The sequence below is a fragment of the Muscardinus avellanarius genome, assembly GCF_963383645.1.
Source record: "Muscardinus avellanarius genome assembly, chromosome: 20".
NCBI lineage: Eukaryota > Metazoa > Chordata > Mammalia > Rodentia > Gliridae > Muscardinus > Muscardinus avellanarius.
In genome coordinates this window covers 1,772,124-1,788,443 of record NC_137806.1, presented here as the reverse complement: position 1 = coordinate 1,788,443, position 16,320 = coordinate 1,772,124, and the positions used below count along the sequence as shown (strand labels likewise).

Sequence of the window (16,320 nt, the reverse complement as noted above, 5' to 3'; positions counted from 1 at the left end):
TCTGCTACTGGGGATTGAACCCAAGGACACTGTACCTCTGAGCTACACTTCCAGCTCTATTTTATTTTATTTATTTTTATGGAACAAAGTCTTGCTAAGTTGCTGAAATTCTCACCAAGTTGCTGAGACCAGCCTTGAACCTGCCATTCTCCTGTCTCAGCCTTTCAAGTACTAAGATTACAAGCTGCACCACCACAGACAGCCTCAGCTACTTAGCGAGGTCCTTTGCAACTCAATGAGACCCTTTTCAAAAAAATAGAAGAACTAAAACTAGGACTGGGGGTGTAGCTTGGAGGTACAATGCTCTTGGGCTCCATCCCCAATACTGCAAAAAAAAAAAAAAAAAAAAAAAATATATATATATATATATATATATATATATATATGAGAAAACTACTTATCCAGTAAGTTAAAGGTGTAACAGTGATTAACCTAAACTCAGGTTTCTAAAGACAGAATAGTTGCCAAAGGGTCTGTATTTAACTAAACCATCTATGTTAATAAGCAGTTTCAAAAATCACTCTGTAAGTACATTACCTAAGATTCCTACCCTATATTTTACAAATAAATCAAAATTATCGATGTCAATCAATAGAGAATGGCCAAGACTTTACTTCATCCTTTATTGGTCTCAGCACACACAAATTACACTTTTCTGAATATGATTTCACCATTGTTACTTTATACTGGGGACCGAACACAGGGACATTTCTACCTCTGAGGTACATCCTCAGCCCTTTTTATTTATATGTTTTATTTATTTATTTATTTACTTACTTATTTACTTACTTATTGTGGTACTGGGGACTGAACCCAGAGGCATCCTGCCTCCAAGCTACACCCCAAACTCTATTTGTTATTCTTTAGTTTGAAACAGGGTCTCACTAAGTTGTGGAGGGCGTCCATGAGAAGCTGTAATACGCCTGTCTCAGCCTCCCAAGTACTGGGATTACGGGCATGCCCGGCTTTGATTTTATTATTGATATAATCCAGGTATTCAGCTTGCAGTAGTGAAAACAAACCAAACCATCGGTGCTGCTCGTGTGTGCAACTTTAGTGTGAAACTTGCATAACAAATCCTTGCACACCACGAACTCATTAGGACGCTCGCACTAGCTACTTGACAGCACGCAGCTGCTTTTTTCTCTGTGGCACATGGAAAACTCGTGTTAACTATCTCATTGCGGTCCTCAGGGGCGGGGCGTTTAAATGGCGCACGCTCATCACCACTGCGCAGACTTACCTAAGCTCGACCTTGTGCTGGATCTTTCTATGATTGCGTGCTTACTGGGGTTGTTCAATACTGAGCGTTTGGCGAGGGAGATATCAGCAGTGACCCTGGTGATGGATATCCTATTAGAGGAAAAAGGGAACAGAAGACCTAAGAGTTGTTAATCTCATAAAAGTGAATGAAAAAAAAAAATCATCAAACAATGAAATATGCATGTGTGTGTGTGTGTGTGTGTGTGTGTGTGTGTGTGTATGCGGTGCCCATATTTTTAAACCATATATGTTAGAACACTTAATTGTTCCTTCTTGTTTGTCTTTTAACTGCCTCACTGAATTTTTGGGGGATTGAACCCAGGGGGATTCTACCTCTCAGCTATATGCGTAGCCCTTTTTATTGTTTATTTTGAAACAGGGTTTCATTAAGTTGCAGAGGACGTTGATAAATTGCTGAGGCTGGCTTCAAACCTGCAACCTTCCTGTCTCAGCCTCCCAAGTAAAAGATTACAAGCCTGTGCCACCATGCCCATCTCTTATCAGTAAATGGCTACTTGCCAAGTATATATTAACCATTTTGCTTAAATTTCTGATTAAAGTGCCCCAAAAACTCATGAGAGAGAGGTGTATTATCCTACTTTCCCTGATGAAGAAAATGGGCTACAGATCAATGACTTATCCCAAACTGTAGTTACTAAACGGTGGGACTGGGATGCAAAGCAGATTTCTAAACCTATATTCTGAAGGCTCGTAGCACAGGTCAGCCTGTGGAGTACACACAAGAACCAAGCAAGCTTCCCTCCGTGAGGAGGAAAGGCAAAGATGAAGAATCAACAAACCAGCTGGGAGCCTGTCGCGTGCCTGTCATCCCCGGACTTGCGAGGCTAGGGCAGGAGGATTCCTGTTCAAGGCAGAGGATTACTGAGATCCTCTGCAGCTTGGTAAGACTCTATTTCAAATTAAAAAACAAAATGGGGCTAGGATGTAGCTCAAAGGTATAAAGACCTTGAGTTCAAGCCCTAGTACCAAAAAAAAAAAAAATTAAGAAAATAAAAAGAAAAGACTAGAAGGCTGGTGGCTATGTGAACATATAGGCTACTATGAGAGTTAATAATAATGAGTTGAGGGGTCATTCTAGATAGGATAGAAATGAGATCAGTAAGACGGGAAGCTGAAAGCAGCAAGTGACTTAGTAGACGGAGCTGGGTATTTAGTGAATATTCCAATTGGCAGTCTGAGAATCTATAAACAAAATTGTCTGTTTCATAGCCAGAATCCTCCACAACTCCAAGTAGCCAGGTTCTCTATTTCATTTTCTATCGAGTTTAAGATCACAGGTTATCTGTAGACAGAAAAACAGAAAGCCACTGGCCAGGAGGTCCTAGGCAGAATCTGGGCCAGGAACAAAAGATAGAAAGGAAAACAAAACGGGCTCCGAATGTTGAGACCGCAGCCTTCTTTCCTGCCTTAGAAGTGTGAAAGCAGGGTTTATGCTTCTATAAGAAATTCTTAGAAACTCTCTGGGAAAGTAACAGCCCAAAGAGCACACATACTGGAGGTCTCCTATGTGAATTATCTAACAAGACTACTCCGTATGGAAGCTTGTCGATGCCATAGGTCAACGAGCCCTGCCGTGAGCACAGAGCATCCGGTCCGGCACTCCATGTTCCACTCTTAAATCTGAGTGCAGCACTCTTCAGTGGCATCCTAGGAAACTTCTCACAGGAGAGGCCCCAACAAACAGAAAAGATAACCATTAGTCATTGTTCAGAGATGAAGTCTAAGAGATGAGTCTATGAAACTGGAGCAAATTTATGTTTTAAAGCTCAGAATGAGGAAGAGGTTTTGGAAATAAAAATAGAAAAGTAGGAAGAAAAATTCAAGAGAGTTAAGAAGGACATCTCTAAAAGAGTTAAATGTCAAGGAGCTAGGCATGGTGGACATACCTGTAATTCCAGTACTTAGGAGGTTGAGACAGGAGGATTGCAGGTTTGAGGCCAGCTCAGCAACTGAGTGTGGACCTCAGCAACTTATCAAGATCCTGTTCCAAAATAAAAAATAAAATAGGGCTGGACGCTGCATGTCTAAGAGGTAGAATGCCACTGGGTTCAATTTCCAGCAGAGAGAGAGAGAGAGAGAGAGAGAGAGAGAGAGAGAGAGAGAGAGACAGAGACAGAGACAGAGAGGAGAGAGGAGAGAGAGGAGAGAGAGAGGTGTGAGAGAGAGGGGGGGAGAGAGAAGAGAGAGAGGAGAGAGAGAGAGGAGAGAGAGAGGGGGGAGAGAAGAGAGAGGGAGAGAGAGGTGTGTGTGTGTGAGAGAGAGAGAGGTGAGAGAGAGAGAGAGAGAGAGAGAGAGAGAGAGAGAGAGAGAGAGAGAGAGAGGAGAGAGGTGTGAGAGAGAGGTGGGGGAGAGGGAGAGAGAAGAGAGAGGAGAGAGAGAGAGGAGAGAGAGGGGGGAGAGAAGAGAGAGGGAGAGAGAGGTGTGTGTGTGTGAGAGAGAGGAGAGAGAGGGCCTCACTAAGTTGCTGAGACTGGCCATGAACCTGAGATTCCTCTGCCTAAGCCTCCCAAGTCCTGGGATGACAGGTGAGAGCCACCAAATCCACTAAGCAAAGACATTAAATGATATAGTTATTCTGGATGTTTTGCCCTGGGTTAAAAATGTTAGATTTTCATACAATGTTTGAAATTCCACCTTATAGATCCAGTTACTTACTTTGAGTTCCTTTCATTGGCAGTCACAACCTAAAATACACAATGGCAGCTCCGTGTCTCGAGGTGGGCCACGGCAGGCCCATTAGCAAAGCCAAATGGCAAGTACTTCTGGTCAGAAGAAAGAGATGGACCCGACGTTCATTTACTTTATTTGTTCCAGAATGAAATCGGTCTGGACGGCCGATACTACAGAAGCAGGTCCAAGACACATATCCTGGCTGAACGCTTCTAAGCTCGAAATGCACTCAGGTTTAAATCGAAGTGGTAAGTCAGGAAATCCCATACTGGGGAGATTACAGGTATGCCTTTTCTACTTGGCCAGTGTCCACCAGTCTTAGGCAAAGCCAAATGCTGTATTTCCTGGCACGAACTAAAACATATTTTATGAAGTTATGGAACATAAAAAACTTCTAATCAGGAACACTTGGTTAAGTAGGCCTTGAATGTATTCTTTTGTGTCTCGAAATGTGGTTTCTGTGTTCTGTTCCTTGCAGTCCTTCGCCTGATCACTTATTAATAACTGCCTTGCTATAAAAATTTCTCCCCCTCCTCTTACTCCCCCTGTCAAAAGTCAGTCTAAAGCTGGACGCATGAGAGGCTGAGAGGAGGATCACAGGTTCGTGGCCACCCTCGGCAACTTAGTGAGGCCCTCCACAGCTTAGTGAGACCCTGTTTCAAAACAAAAAAGAAAATAGGGCTGGGAGTGTAGCTTGTGGCTAGAATGCTCCTGGGCTCCATCTCCAGAAACACACTCAATATAGATTAGAAATGCCTGGGGGAGTAGATATGGTCTAGCAGACAATATAATAAAAATCTGAAAGGACAGTAAAGTTAAGGCCTACCCACCATTGTCCTTATGTTCTTAGGATGGGAAGAAGGGCGAGCCATGAAGAGGAACCAAGCTTGTCTTGTCCAAGGACAGAAATGCCACCAGCCCTGCAGGCTCCCAGACCCCGAGTCCACTCTTAGTTTAGCTCTTGGGGTTTGGAATCCTGTCGGGTCTTTGATGTTTCAGGAGCTGGCCGTCACTGACTGACCCAAGGCTGCAGTTCAGTAGCCCATGAACGGGCTCCATGATGCCAGGGAGCTAGTCTGAGTTTGCTCCCCGCAATGCCTGGCGCACAGGATATACTCTAAGTGGATATCTGTCAACTGCCCCTCTCCTTATGCCATCTCTGCCTTCTACATATACACACTAAGCTGCCCTTCCATTTACAGCCTTTTGCTAGCGGTTTCAGTTATTGGTTTACATAGAAGCCCTTCATAGGCAGAGACAGGGGCTTCAAGCATTTCTCTTGTGGAGGACACAGCAGACGCTGGGCTCAGCGTCATCCGTCATCCATCCTGTGGAGTGCTCCTCTAAGCGGTGGGAACACAGCAGCTCACCAGCACTTCAGCCCCTGCCCGCCTGCAGCTGATGGTCTAGGCACCGAGGAGGAGTCACAAACAAAATAAGTAAAGTGTGTAAGGACACCAGGAAAACAGCAAAGGGGGCAGGAACGTGCACGCATAGCACCACACAGGATATGAGAGAGAGTGTTCCTAGCAGAGAGAACCGCGGTGCCCAGGCCCGTGCACACGGCTCTCGGCTTTCCGGGCCATTCCAGGATGACGAAGCCTGTGCGGCTGGCGCTCACTGAGCAGAGGGGGAGTGAGTGTGAGGCACGGCCAAAGGAGGCGGAGGCTCACCCGCAGAGGGCACACGGGACTTTGGTTTTCTTTTTAATTTTTTTTTTTCTTTTGCAACTAGAGGTTAAACCCAGAGTCATTCATCCTCTGAACTGCACACTCAGCACAATTAAGAATAATTTTATTTTTAATTTATAATTTTATTTTTAATTTTTATTTTATATTTTTATAAAATATAAAATAAAAATATAAAATAAAATATAATTTTATTTTATATTTTTATTTATAATTTTATTTTTAATTTGAAACAGGGTCTCACTACACTTCTGAAGGATCTTATCTTGCCGAGGCTGGCTGAGCACCTGAAGTCCTCCCGTCTCAGCCTCCCAGGTACTGGAATCACAGTGGTGTACCACCACGCCTGGCAGGACTTCGGCTTTCAGTCTCAGTGAAAAGTCACTGGATGCTTTTGCACAAGAGTGACAGGCTCCAGCCCATGCTTACCAGGGTCGTCCTGGCTGCCGACCTGAGAACAGACTCAAGGGAACGAAACAAGGAGACAAGTCCAGGGAGAGAATGTGGTGTCCAACCAGAAAGACACCTCAGGAGCTGTGCATGGTCCTTGCAGTACGGATATATTTAAGGATAAAGATAACAACATTTTGATGCAGATGAGAGAAAGAACAGCCAAGGATTATTCCGTGACATGGGCTGGTGGGCTTGGGGACTGAGAGAGGAAGAAGCTAATTGAGATACGTAGACTATGCGTGGAAGGAAGTCGGAGGCAGGTTTGAGAAGGCCAGGATGCCCTAGTGATGCTGGATGTTTGTGCTTAGAGAAGAGCCCAGCAAAGGAATGACATTTGAAAGTCTTATGGCAGCTGGATGTGGTAGCACACATCTATAATCCCAGTGTGAGGGAGGCTGAGATAGGAGGATCGCAGGTTCAAGAACAGCTTCAGGAACACAGCAAGGCTCTTAGTAACCTAGCAAAACAAAAAATAAATACAAAGTGGGGGTGTAGCTAGGAGGTTGAATGCCCCTGAGTTCCTAGTCTGACATCAGAAGAGTGACTGCAGGTGAGATAAAGATGGAAGGCTCATGCGTGGACTCCCCAGACATCCAGCTGACGAGGAAGCACCGGGGCCATACAAAGAAGACCAGAAAGGGGTTCAAGAAGCCAAACTAAACCGGATCTAATAGGGGGCAGAAGAGGCCACCACGGCTGTGGCTCATGGTTGAACCGCACGGGTGAAAGCATGACTCGGAGTAAGAGACGTTGAGCTGCAGGAGAGGTCTGCAGACACAGCTCTCGTGAGCCTGGCTGCTAGGAGAATGGGCAGCTGGAGGGGACGCGAAGTCAAATGTGAGAAGGAGAGGCATCGTGGCACATGTCGGAGTGTCCATGCGGGAGGGAAGGATGTTGGTGGCTTGTCAGTGCAGTTGGAATGGCAGTGGGTCCAGTGCTCGGGGAGCTGTGGGGTGGGCTGGCTGTTGCCAGGAACATCACAAGGGGGGAGGCAGAACATTCAGGCAAACATGCAAACAGGGAACTCAGACATTCTCCTGTTTGCCCCTATTTTTTATGGCACTGGGGATGGAACCCAGGGGCATTCTACCTCTGAGCTACACCCCTACCCCCTTTTTATTTATTATTATTATTATCTATTTATTTATTTTGGTGGTACTGGGGTTCCTGGAAACCCTTCTACCTCAGGCTACACTCCCAGACACCTACTTTTTATATATTTTTTTTTATTTGGAAACAGGGTCTCTTAAGCCAGCAAGGCTGGCTTCGAACCTGCGCGATCCTCCTGTCTCTGCCTCCCAAGCGCGGGGATTACAAACCTGCGCCACCACGCCCGGCTATTTATTATTATTTTGAAACAGAGTCTCACTAAGTTGCAGAGGGCCTTTCTAAGTTTCTGTGTCTGGCCAGGAACTGGCGATCCTCCAGTCTCAGCCTCCCAGGTACTGGGATTACAGGTGTGCGCCCCCACGTCCTGCTAGCTAAGCCTCTATTCTCTCAGCGATGCAGGAACACAGCTTCACAGAGGAGGTTGTGAAGGTGTTGAAGGTGTTGAGGGTGAGGGGACAGGATAGCATGAAAGTCCTTTGAAAGAACGGGAGAGCAAATGGAAGAGGGAGTGTAGTTTCAGTGCCCGGGCAGCAGGAGGGGCTGGGTGCTCGTGTCACGGTGCTCCAATCAGCCGGCTGGGCTAGGTTCAGCTTAAGGGTGCAAGTCCAGGAACTGGGTTTTCCAGGGTTGTGGATGTGCAAAGCACTATTTCTTTTCATCACAGAGACATCAGTGAGCAGGTTTTTTTTGGAATCATGTGCCGGTTTCACAGGGGCTTAGTCACCACCAGGCCAAAATCCACAACACTCAGGGTTCTGAAATACTCACCGCCCTTCAAATCTGTGCTTTAAAAAATCAAACAATGCCTTTTGCATCATGTCTGTGACCTGTAATTGAGCACGCAATCAATTAAAATATGATAAAACAGTAGTGTTTATACTAAGAGCATTACTACTGACGATAGAACAACTTTGCTTCTCAAAGGAACATTTACAAGCCTGGGCTTGCATCTGCGTACGAGGCAGGTTGAGGGCGCCATGTTTTCTGTTTCCGAGGCCCATGCAATGGCAGTTAAAGCCACGGCGCTCCCCGGGCTCACGGCGATGTTCCAGTGGCAGTGAATCCAAACTCCAGTAGTTTTAGTCACTCTACATTTGCTAGGAGTTTCTGGACTGAGTAAATGCTACCTAGGAGAAACCTCCCAAACAACAGCCGGGAAAACAAAAGAATACGACACTACGCAATATAGACCACAGATGGAAAGACAGCAGGCTCTGCTGCTGTGCGCTCTTCAGATCCGAGTTCTAGAGTTCCTCGTGGGAGGCGGCCACAGCCTTGAGCGTGCAAAGGCCAAGTGTGCGGCAGGGGGCTACTCACCTCGTACCCCTTCAGAGAGGGGCCCACTAGGACCACGGGCCGCATGGAGGGGACCACGTCATAAGGAGGCGTGTGCTCTGTCTGCGGAGAGAGAACAGATTTTTAGACATTTCACACACAGGGAGACTTCCATATTTAAAATAATAAGATAACTCTCCTCTGGGCCCTATAGGATGAGGCACTGGCTTTCCACACATTAAAAATAAAATTTTTTTCTGCTTGCCTCATTTCTAGACAAGAAAAGACATTCAAAGAGCTAGAGGTTCATTTTCCCACGTTTTCAAGTTAGTGCATAGTCTGCAGGTTTTCTTGCTCTTCTCCGTCTCAAGAAACGCTAATGCTGTATTAGTTCTGAGAGCAGGAAGTGTGCTGCTTTGAACAGAACTAGTGGGCAGAACAAAGAGAAGCACGGCTCATGCAGAACAGGTGCTGGGCGGGGCTGGGCATCCACAGTGCTCTCAGGTGCATTAAGGTCCTGAAAACTTGAGGCGATCAGACCTGACCTGGCTCACTGTGGGAGAAAGCACAATCCTAGTACCTTTGCATTTTAGATGTTCGTCTTACCTGCATCAAACATAATCTCAAAACGCTGTTACTCTTACTACCTAACACTCGAAAATTCTGTTTTATTGCGACGCTTTAAATTGGCGTGCGTGTGCGCGCGCACGCCAGTAAACAGTGATTAGATCACTGTGTCTTCCATATTAATGCTTCTGGAGTTTTGGTTACTATGTGTTGGCGTTTGAAAACATAAATGTAAGATTTGTGTCTCAGAGGGAAGGTGATTAATGTGCAATAATACATTCAGCCCTGCTTCGGTGGCCTCAGAGGGTGCATTGCAATTTGCATATCTAATATGCTTTTTTTTCTTTTTGCGGTACTGGGGGTGGAACCTAGGGACATTCTACCTCTGAGCTGCACCCCCAGCCCTATGTTTGATTCTTTATTTTGAGACAGGGTCTCACTGAGTTGCAAAGGACCTCACTAAGTAGCCGAGGCTGGCCATGAACCTGTGATCCTCCTGTCTCAGCCTCCCAAGTGCTGGGATCACAAGCGTGCGCCACCACACCCGGCTTTCTGATATGCTTCTTAAAAGTAGTGTAGATAAGTGTTCCCGTTATATAACTAATTCATACCTTTCTATAATCATTTCTTTCTTAGAAGAGCGGGGGAATGAGATAATTTTGTTGCAGTTTCTAACTCTCAATACTTTTGTACTTGCCTCAAGTAAAACTTTAAAAAATTAGATAACACCAATTCCGTTGGTCCTAATAGGGCTAATGTGTTTGACTGTGTTTGTATGTTATATTATTTTACTAACAAAATATTCAATTGATCCAGAAATCACTTCTTTAAGAAATGCAAAAGAGCAAGCAATAGATATGGCCTTCTCTTGTGTGAGAGCGAGTTGCTCGGATGACTCTTCCACTCTCTATCATCCTTTGCATCAAGGAATATCTGAAAATATGTTTTAAGAATCCCATGCACCAGCAGAAATGTGCTCTTTAAACTGTGTTAAGAATTTGATAAACCGACGTGCTAATGTGAGTCTAATTTTTGCATCAGCCTGTCATGAAAGACGTCTTATTGTTGCTTAAATGGCTTCGTATACACCTGGCTTCCTTCTAATTTGCTTACAGGGAGAATTAAAATGCACTTCAGATTCAAAAGCCCCCATTTGAGATTTCATCAGTAGTTGTAAAAGATACAAGTTGTGTGACTTTGTGTCACACGTACTGCTTGAAATTTTCCCTACCACTCTAATTTTAATAGACACAATAAAAATAGAATACATTTTTGAACAAAAATTTAAAAAAGGACAAACACAATACAGTGACAGCACAAATGCCACACAAGCCCCACTCTAGAAGCAACTACCTAAGACACGGAAATAACCTCCCGTCGAATCTCAGGCTGCTGTTTTTCCTGAACTGTACGTTGACGATTACCATATAATCGATAACATAAGAATGAATAGCAGTGCCGAAGGCATCATAAGCATAATTATCAAATTGATGACATTTTTATACCATCTGGGATCATGCTTTTGTTTAGAAGTCCTTATAGCTATGCAGTATAAGAACACCTTTCCACCATTATAATTAGGAGTAGAAATTGCATGCATTTGTATCAACTACCGAGAAACTTTATTTCAAGTCTTTAAGTCTTAGGTGGCTCGGTATTTGATAGGTCTTTGGTTCCTTCAGTCTGAGACTGCCAACTAGTAAAAGGGTTACCCATGCTGGTAATCAATCAGCTTCTTAATCAATAGGGTAGCTACAGAAATTACCTTATTTGATGGAATATTGGTGCTCTGTGCCCCATTGATAATGACTACAACATTTTTATACCCTTTCTTGCTAACCCTATTTTGGTTGAATTATTTAGTAGAAAATTTGTGAACTTTTTTTTAAAGTTTTAAAAGAAGAAAACAGACTTCAGAACACTATTTTGATGAATGTGCTTTTAGAGGGCATTCCTGTTCTCTAAAGTCCAGAGTGGCTTAGCAATACTGGTTTTCTAAGTTTCTCAACTAAGGATACTGCTGGTCACTGTGGCTGCAAGCTTTACTGTGGTGATAAGACAGGGCCAGGGAGATAGGCCTACTACCGTGAGTGAATATTAATTGGGACTTCCTGTGTCGATACAAAAATTCAGGTGTCTTTCTTTAAGTGTTGCATAGGATTCTGAGGTCTTCCTTTCTTAAAGTAGCCATAATTCAGTTACCAAAAAAAAAAAAAAAAAAAAAAGATGCCCAGTTTAAGGTACAGTATCTGAGACCTTCTTAATGACCTTAGAGTCCCTCTGCAGAGTATAATATATATATTTTTTTTTTTGCAGAGGAAAAGATTTCAGTATTAAGGAAGTTTGGGACATACAGTAAAACTTTATTTCATATGTCATAATATACCCAGGGTTGCGTCAGACTTGACGACATCAGGCAGTCTGAGTCTAAAAGACAGAAAAGTAGCTTCTGTAAAGTGGTTTCTAAAAGAAGTGGAGGGAAAAAATTAAATTTGGGGAGGGAGGTGTTCCTTGAAAAATAGTTTGAAGCTACAAAACACACTGAAAGGAAACATAGTGTCTGGTGTAAAGCTCAGGAGTTCCCTGGGTTCCGGCCAGGGGAAAACTGTCATCAGTGTGTAGCATCTTGGCTGGCCAATGGCAAAGGCTCTGTGTGTGGCCACCAGCCCCACTGTCCAACAGGTGAGATGCCGAGATCTGACTGATGGAGAGGCAAGAACATCGGGAGAGTATTTATATACGACAAGAGGAAGAACTCACAGTAAACCGCCAAAACAAGCCTGCAGTTTTCCACTGGTCTTGTTCATCTGCAGATTTTGCACCTAGTGGATTAGAAGTTTAAATACTGACTAAATTAAAAATTGAATCATCTTTTTTTTTAGTACAAGCTATGTATTTGGATATCATAAATCAGAATCTAAAAACTGCTTTAATATGCTTGATTATAAGTTAAATTTCTGGAAAAAAGAGAAGAGACAAAGACAGACAGAATAAGCATGCACAATTGAGGTGCATCATATGGAATTGGCAGTGTCGGCCATCCGTGAGTGTTGAGGCAAACTCCCTTGGTGGTAGATAGTATTCCATCAAAAAGGATAAGTACTGTAATGGTGTTTGAACGGGGCACTCGCTGAATTTGGTCGGTTTGGAATGCTGGATGCAATTAGCTGTTGATAGATTCTTTTCTTAGGACAAAAATGATGGTATATAATAATAAAATGGTGAGAACTGATGCTAATGATGCCAGTGGCAAGATAAACACAGCTTATGTCGATGTAAACTTACCGATTTCTGCTTCTGCTTAGCTACAGCAGCATGGAAAAGAAACAAAGAATAACAGAGCATGCATGTTATTGGCTCGTCAAAGGACGCAGACAGTCAACAGGACTAGAAAAGTGACGCAGTGCAGTCGAGCGGGTGGACAGTGGGAGCTGGGAAGGTCGTGTTACCTTCTTAAAGAAGGGCATTCTTTTCTCTTTGGAGTGGGGTGACGTTACACTGTTTGCACTGGGTTTAGGGGAGCGGTGGTTTGCTGGAATATCATTTTCTTCTGCATCTAAGCCAGTAGCATCTATGTCTATAGCTATATACAGACAAACAATTCAAAAATCATCAGGTGGACAGGAGAGGAAACAGGTTATAAAGAAAATAAAACGAAAGCAAATAAACTAACCACTGTCAAGATCTCTTGTCTTTGGCACAATACGTCAAGAAAGTAAAACGTCAAGTATAGCCCATTAAGAATGCAATGTACTCCAAGCCGAGAAACCTGAAAGGTGCCCTCGTGTTTGAGCAAGCTGGTGCCATGCTAAACCGCTTCAGTGTTTTTATTTTCGGACACACCTTTTAAACCTGTAATAAATGTGTTGATATTCTCCATGGCAACTGCGTACAAGTGCAGCATAGAACACTGGGCCTCACCTAGTTCCGTATCTCGACCTGGCTCTGAGATAAAAGGCAGCTGCCTGGGAAACTTAACACGATTCGCCTGAGGTTCCTCATTTTGCTTGGTTTTATATGAGAACAAGGGCCGTGTGAAAACTTCAATAGAGTTTTTGAGGCAGGGGTGCTGGGGAGCGAACCCAGGGGCATTCTACTTTTGAACTACACCCCTAGCCCTATTTTATTTTTTTATTGGGAAACAGGGTCTTGCTAGGTTGATGAGAGTCTAAGTTGCTGAGGCTGGCTTCGAACTTGCAATCCTCCTGGAGATTTGAGGGAAAGAGAAAATAAGGAATCCCCAACCCAGGCAATACAAAGGAGCCCCAGCCTGGCAAATCATTCAGGGAGGATGGTCAGGACTGACAAGAATCCGTGGTGGTGTGTGCACCCTCGGGAGACTAATTAGATGGTCCGTGCACACCTGACTGAAGACCAGCTGGAAAACACTGGGTCTGTTGATGCCTAAATAAAAGCAGTCTAATTAAACCGCCAGAGAAGGCGTGGCTGAATGTAAAAGGCACAGTGCACAGTGGAAGGGCACAAAAACCCAGCAGAATAGGCCACTGCTCTCCTCATTTGGAAAATAAAAGTCTGAGTTTTGTGGCTTGGTGTGTTTTCATCTGAGATATTTCAGTCTGAAAATCTCTCTCTCCAAGAGTGGCAAATGAAAAACAAGGCTTAAGAATCTCCAAGTGTAACTGCAACTGCTATTGAATCTTACCAGCAGGATCAGAGTTGGAGGTATTTTAAGGGTCACCGTCAACCCCTTATTTTTAAGATTGAAAAGCTGAACTTGAAGAGTTTGCGGGACTTAAATCTGGCAAAAACTTAAGCCGCGACTCTGAACCTAGAGCCCCTGCCTTAGTGAGTCCATGCTGGTCCTGGAGCCGCTCTGCCCACCCCGGGAGGACCCTTCTCATCCAGGTACCCTAGTTCACTTCCTTTAGCTTCCCCAATGAGGTCATGTCCTTAGGTCAGGATGCCAGAGAATTATCACAAAGTTGAGCTCCATAGAAAATAACTTTATGGTTCAAATTAAGTTAAGGAAAAGAAAAGAGAAAAATTACTCACCACAGGAAAGCATCATATTAAACGTGTTGGCTTTCTAATTAAAAACCATGGTGCATTAGGAGTTAAGGCACAATTTACCACTTGGAGTAACAGACAGCTTGGGGTCGTCACACATCTACCATCCCCTGTGACATGCAAGCTGAATGGGTGCTCCCCATGACCTTTTCTAACCTTTTCAAAGGACAGGAGATCATTTGACAGGCATCACGATATTTTTCTGGCTTTTGGTTATTACGGATATTGAATTATTCAACCTTTTGAAAATTAGGATCTCTTATTTAATTGTTCCTTCTCATTTGATCAGGTCAGAAATCTGCGATGGGGTGAATACCTGGCACTGTTTGCACACTATCACAGATACTGGCTCTGGGTCGCATAATAGGTGAGTCAAGACTTTCTACCAAGTGGAGGTAAGGCGGCACTGAGCCAGCTCCAGGAGTTTAAATAGGCTAACCTAGCTCCATTTGTGCCTGCTGATGACATTAGCACATGCCTGGCTTTGTTCCATGTTAGAGCTGACACTTTGCTCATATGGGAAAGGTGCCTTATGGGGCTACTGAATGATTGATGAACCTAGGACGAGTCTGAGAAAACAAAACAAAAAGACTTGAGGTCTTCCTTGACCCTCCCGATATTGTTAGAGCCTTTCTGGACTTAAAGGAGAGAATCTAGATCGTTGTTTAACTATTCCTGTAATAGGTCTTAATCAGTTTCAAGTATGTTTCCCTTCTGGTTGTGAATTCCCACATACTTTATCTTTTTCATCTTTTATTGGGATTATTAAGGCCACATTTTCAAACAATAGTGCCTTTCTGAAATGGAGGATACCCATTTGGGTGTCAGAGTTGACAGGACCTTGGGATGGGTTCAGGAGTTGGATTTTATGATTTATCCACTGGATCTAGTCTGCTGAAATCACTGGATGGATTTGTTTTAAAAGGAAGAGTGGAAATGCACGCATGTTTATCTGTGACATAGCCCGGAAGTTTGGCCACCCAAACACTCGGTCTGAGACAGGACTGACATTTACCTGCATTTCTTTTGACTTTTTGTTAACTTAAGTTCAAAAGCATTTGGGTTTATTCTGAAACACTGAGAATTCAGAAACATGTGAGCCCTTTCAGAACACATTAAAGAAATAAGAATGTCAGCCCTTTTCAAAAGTCCGATACAGTTTAATTGACTCACAGGGTCTCCTTTTACTGAGAGATGTCACCCTTTTCTAATTTCATACCTGAATCGCCATACCTTGGCAAGCATCAGTGTTTACTTTGGGGAAAGTAGTTCTACATATTTGAAAGTAGGGCTTTCATTCTTCTTCGTAGGATAGGTTTCTTTACATAGAGAAACTTGGGATATTTCTTGAAATTTAAGTTTTGGCGTAATGTTAGAGCTTATGTTAAGTTGAGCAGAGTCAGGGGTTACGAGTGTACACAGATGTGCGGGGTATAACTGGCTGCTGGTCAGAGGTAAAGAAGAAATGTGTCTTTTTCCAAACCCTTGAGACATCTAAGCATATTTACTTCAGGTAGATGTGTATATTTCTCAGTCCAGCAATGAGCAAGGGGATTTGTAGACGGGGACCAAGCAAATAAAAGCCCCAAACTACAGCTTCAGGCCGATCCACACTTGGACATGCACTGAGGGAACTTCTCTCTAGAATTTCCTGAGGTTTCCCTTTGGATACACTGAGCTCTTGATAAGAACAGGGCCACAGAGTTAGGATGTGTTTATTACTTTAAGTTGGTTACATTTCCAGCCCAGTTGCGAGTGCAAGTATTTTCTTTATTCTTTATTTTTTTATTTTTTGGTGGTACTGGGGTTCCTGGAAGCCCTTCTACCTCCGGGCTACACTCCCAGACCTATTTTATATTTTTGAAACAGGGTCTCTTATGCCAGCGCGGCTAGCTTCGAACCTGGGCGATCCTCCTGTCTCCGCCTCCCAAGCGCGGGGATTACAAGCGTGCGCCACCACGCCCGGCCTAGTGCAAGTATTTTCTACGTGTGGTATTCAGATTAGTTATTCCCAAGTCCCGTATCTGAATGAAACTTTGGTTGGCTTTTAAGTCATCTTTATTTTATTAAACTCTTCATGGAACTTTATGTTTAGTAATGATAAACATATGACAACAAAATGAAGTGTTATTTTACTTATTCACTAAGTTATTAGCCAAGATACATGAGCTTCTTGTCATTATGTGGCTAAAATTATTAGGCTATAGTCTGGCTAGAGGAGGTGGAAGAGTTGTACTGGCCGAAA

The 16,320-nt window shown here is 43.7% G+C and overlaps 1 protein-coding gene across 1 annotated transcript in view; it reads right to left on the bottom strand.

The window, feature by feature from the left end:
* Positions 1–16,320, bottom strand: part of CACNB2 (calcium voltage-gated channel auxiliary subunit beta 2) — a gene marked incomplete at both ends in the record, with an annotated part of 215,370 nt that overhangs the window by 9,619 nt on the left and 189,431 nt on the right. Inside the window, 4 exons of the mRNA XM_080717077.1 lie at positions 1,244–1,353; positions 7,974–8,032; positions 8,523–8,603; positions 12,333–12,352. Coding sequence (XP_080573203.1) covers positions 1,244–1,353; positions 7,974–8,032; positions 8,523–8,603; positions 12,333–12,352 — 270 coding nt within the window. The remainder of the gene's footprint in view (positions 1–1,243; positions 1,354–7,973; positions 8,033–8,522; positions 8,604–12,332; positions 12,353–16,320) is intronic.